The 4,846-nt window shown below is 34.2% G+C and overlaps 1 protein-coding gene across 5 annotated transcripts in view; it reads right to left on the reverse strand.

Moving 5' to 3' along the window:
* Positions 1-2,647: 2,647 nt before the first annotated feature.
* QRSL1 (glutaminyl-tRNA synthase (glutamine-hydrolyzing)-like 1) overlaps positions 2,648-4,846 on the reverse strand; it is a 21,689-nt gene continuing 19,490 nt past the window's right edge. For 4 of the 5 annotated variants that reach the window (XM_011360703.2, XM_011360700.2, XM_023530924.1 and 1 more), the window contains one exon: positions 2,675-2,912. In XM_011360703.2, the coding sequence (XP_011359005.1) occupies positions 2,828-2,912 (85 nt within the window). In that variant the 3' untranslated portion in view covers positions 2,675-2,827. Of the gene's footprint in view, positions 2,913-4,846 lie in introns of all 5 variants that reach the window. The other variant, XM_023530922.1, reaches the window with a different exon arrangement.

Consider the following 4,846-nt stretch of genomic DNA (forward strand, 5'->3'; position numbering starts at 1 on the left):
CCCTGGCTTCAAGTGATTTTCTTGGTAAGGCTAAGTGCAGGCCAACACGAAACACTGGTTTCCCCCACTTGCTGCCTTGGCTCTATGTGGTGTCAGGGTGCCAAGTTTTGTGATCTCATCACGTTTTTTCACTCTAGCAATGCTTTGCTGTTGAATCTAACTTTCGTTTTGTTTTTGCTGCATCTCATCAAGGGCTCATCTTACATTTGAAGCCATATTTGCCTTTCAGAGTTGCTCTGCCACTGAAAATTTCCGGGTTTAATGAACTGAGACACAGAAACCATTACCCACTTAAATTCCCAGATAGAGATTTGGCAAAATGAGATCTACTAGATTTAGGGTAAAGATGGAGGAGAAAAGAAAACAAATTAGGTATCGTTTCGTGCTAGTTGCGTATTACATGAGAATGGTTAATGTTTCACATCCCTATTTCCAGATTCATATCATTAGTACATCTTAAGTAGAAATTAGGAATGAGATACAGGAATAAGAGAAATTACATAAATATTCTTTGAAAAATTTTATTTCAAAGTATACACACATAAAAAAAGATTGGGCAAAGATTTATCTGCTTTTTACATTATACTAACTCCTTCAGCTTAGGTGATTTTCTCTTGTTATAAAGTAATACAATTCTCTCTCATGAATTTCTTCCTCTTTCAGGGATTCAGTCAAAATTTAGAAGGGCCTGCACAAAAGCTTTTATGTGAAGTGTACTGATGGAGTATTTGGGAATGGGAAGATCCCAGTGAGGAAAAAAAACTATTAATGAAAAGTAACAGCAGGTTAAATTCCTACCATTCCAGTGGTTTTACCTTTTATATGTTTCCTTCATGTACTTCATATTTAGAAAAGATTTTTTCTTACTAAACAAAGTGAATTTATTAAATAATTCCGCTCCCTACTTATACTTATCAACAATATATAAACAGTACCAAATTAGAATGCCCAATCAACATGCGATGACAACAGTGTTCTGGCAAAGACAAAAAAGTCCAATGATGAAACTTTACAGTGGGTAAATGTATAATTTTCATTAGATTTTTTTTTTTCAAATTTTGAATACAGATTCCCATTAATGTTTCTTTGGGCTCAAGGTGCCCAAATAGAGAGCACTTGTAAAGCAAGTCAAGAGAGTAAGAAAACCGTAAGGAATAGTGAATCTGGGGTAAGGATGCCTCCTCTCTTTGGCATCCTCACCAAATTACCTACAAGTTTTTCATATTGGATGTTACTTGTGTACAGTTCTCCCCCCTTATCTGTGGTTTCACTTTCCATCACTTCCGTTACCTGTGAATTCAGTTACCTGAAAATATTAAATGGAAAATTCTAAAAATAAACAATTTATAAGTTTTAAATTGCATGCAGTTCTGAGTAGTGTGATGAAATCTCGAGCCGACTAGCCCAAGACATGAATCATCCCTTTGTCCAGAATATCCACACTGTATACACACCACTTGCCCGTTAGTTAGTAGCCCTCTTGGTTATCAGGCTGACTGTCATATCACAGTGCTTATGTTCAAGTAACCTTTATTTTGCTTAATAATGCCGCTTTCCTATAACTTTTATTACAGTATAATTGCTCTATCTTATTACAGTTATTAATCTTTTACTGTGTTTAATTTATAAACTTTATCATAGGTATGTATGTATAGGAAAAAACATAGTACATATAGGGTTCAGTACTATCTGCAATTTCAGGCATCCACTTGGGGTCTTGGAACATATTCCCCTCAGATAAGGCAGGGACTACTGTATCTTGAAACTTTCTCACTAAAACCAGTTCTATGAAGAACCTGCGAAGTTTCAAGTCCAATATGGTCTGCTAGGTTACAGCCAATGTTTCTATGACTCCAATGCGCTCATTTGGGACTGGTTAACAGGAGAATGAACTCAGCGTAACATGGAGTTGTTTTGGTTCCTTGGCATGGGGCTCTGGAACAGCAGATGTAAAATTTTAACCTTCAGCATGAAAGTTAGAAAGTTCTTGTCAGTGCAGGTCTATTTTTAGAGAAAGAAAAGGGGTATCTGCACCTGGGGCTCCTCCCTGGAGAAGCATACCCCCAGTCTTGCATGACTCTGGACCCCAGCAGGTTGCACTTCCTCCTGTGATCAGAGCTCTTCTTACATCTGCTTTGTTCAGCTCTCAGAGGCAAATATTCCCATTGGTTTTTTTTTTTTCCTTCATTTGTAACATCCCAAGGCAGCCTCCACTAAATGTCTGCCTGGCTGTCCAGGTTATCTCTGGAGGTACCAATTATTATTTTTGTTGGTGCCTTTGTTACAAAGATGTATTAAGTTTTGAGAAGTTTATCCCTGAACTTATTTTTACTGTAAGATTTTCTTTTTAAAAATTAAAATATAGTTAATATACAATATTATATTAGTTTCAGGTGTATGGTATAGTAGTCATTCGACAATAATATATTGTTCTTTTCTATGAACATTTTTGCAAAATGCATCATTTTTCAGGAACATGTGTCATGTGTCATTGAAGAAATCTTGTACTTTGCGACTAGCAAATGCTTAATAAATGCTGACATTATTTATAATTAACTATAACACAATGAATTTTAAAAAGTGATTTCAAGGAATGATTATGTTGACAATGAACCAAGTTACAAAAACTCAGCAAGATCATTTGACATTTCTAGATTACAAAAATCTTTAAAAGTCATTTTATTTTATATATATATTACTATTTTAGAGAAACAGAAGCTAACTTTTCATTTTGAAAGATTGATGATCATCTATTAGTTCTTGAAGTTGAGTAACGGGAAATTGCACTTGTTTTTCAAACCATTTTGCAACTGTAAGAAGCTGCTGGTCACAAAATGCACGTCCAATAAACTGCAGTCCTATTGGCAACCCTTGGTCTGAGAGGGCCATAGGGACACTCACTGCTGGCAATCCTGAGTGAAAAGAAGAAACCCATTAGTTGATTAATTCTCCATCCTAGGAAGCAGAGACTTTTCCCACTTTCCAGTGCTAGTAGGTCCATGACAGGGTAAAGTCTGAAAAAATAACAAAATTATATGATAAACATGCCTTTGTACCTTCTTTTGTTTGCTTAACAATATATCTTGAAAATCACTGTATATCAGTTCACAGAGAACTTCTTCATTCCTTTTTTATAGGTGCACACTATTTCATTATGTGAATTTACCATAGTTTATTCAACCATTCTTCCATGGCTGGGTATTTAGCCTGTTTTCAGTATTTAGCTATTTTACACCATGATTAGTAAATTACCTCGTGTACATGTTTTTTGGTATTCTTGACAGTTTCTCAGATAATGAAAGAGTGCTTCATCAAAGGATAAATGAATTACAGTTAGATAATGCCAAATTCCCCTCCAAAAATGTACCATTTTGAACTGTCAGTAAAATTAGTGTTTTTTTTCCTACTGCCTTGCCAATAGAGTTTATTGTTAAGCTTTTGAATTTTTGCCAGTCTGTCAGATAAGAAAGAGGAGCTCAGGGTAGTTTTAATTCCAGGTTTGAGGCAAAGAAAGTATAAGATATTGGGATATTTTGTTATGCCATAAAATAAGGAAGTTTTCAAATTAGTAGTTGATAGATGGTCACGGGGATGCGGAGCACAGCATAGGGAATGCAGTTAGCATTAATGTAATGGCTAGGTGGAGAGCCAGAGGAGAGAAAGAGCAATTAAGGGGATCATTTTATAAACTATATAAATGTCTAACCAATGTACTGTATACTTGAAACTAATAAAATTTAAAAAAAAAATAAGGAAGTTTTCCAAAAATTAATGGGGACGGGTCTAAAGGATACATGCAATTTGAAGGGACTCCTATTGGCTAAATTTAGGACAATTTGACCGTCAAAAAAATGACAGTAATTGCTTATAATAAACCAAATTAAAAAAAGGGAAAACTATTCTTTAGAGAAGACTGCTAACTAATATATGCAGAAGAAATAATAGGAAAGTCAGCATTTTTTAATTTTCTAGGTAATAATTCAGGCAAGGATCATCAACAGGTACTAAAATTGGGTTCAAGATTATTGGGGAATAGGATATTCACATGGTCTCAAAGTATCACCTCATCAATTCCTTATATTGATAAAAGGAAAAATGTTTATTTACAAGGAAAACATCTAGCAGTTAACCAAAGGTTCAACTTGTTTTCTAAAAATGGGACTAACATTAACCGTTTCATGACCTGAAAAGTATCTAGCATTTCTGCCAAAAATGTTTACCTCAACCCAATTATGAGATAGCAATTAGACAAGTCCAGATTATGGATGGGATATCCTACAGGACAAGTAGACTAGACTCTTTAAAAAAATCAATGTCACTTAAAACAAAAAATTTAAAAGGTAAGGAAGGGCCACATTGATTCTGCATGTATGTATGTGGTAAAGGCCACAAGAAAGTAGCACTATGTTTTTAAGTGATAAAGAAATGAACTGGTAAAATAGAATCCTACATCCAGCCAAAATAACCTTTAAAATGAAAGGAAATTCAAGACATTCTCAGGAAAAAAAGCAAAAAGAATTAGTGGCCAGCAGACCTACCCTAAAGGAATGGCTAAAGGAATTTCTTTAAACAGAAAGGAAATAAGACAAAGAATCTTGATACATTAGGGAGAAATGAACACAGTAAACAAAAGTATAGATAAACACAACAGACTTTTCATCTCCTCTTGAGAGTTCTACATTGTATGTGATGATTGAAACAAAAATTATAAATAACAGTCTGATATGATTCTAAAAAAAAAAATAGAAAACTGAGGGGACTGTTTCAGATTTTAAAAAGACATAATTAAGAAATGTAATATAATGGGAAAAAACAACTTATAAAAGACATTTTTTGCATAATTAAT

Source organism: Pteropus vampyrus, unplaced genomic scaffold, assembly GCF_000151845.1.
Source record: "Pteropus vampyrus isolate Shadow unplaced genomic scaffold, Pvam_2.0 Scaffold58, whole genome shotgun sequence".
Lineage (NCBI taxonomy): Eukaryota > Metazoa > Chordata > Mammalia > Chiroptera > Pteropodidae > Pteropus > Pteropus vampyrus.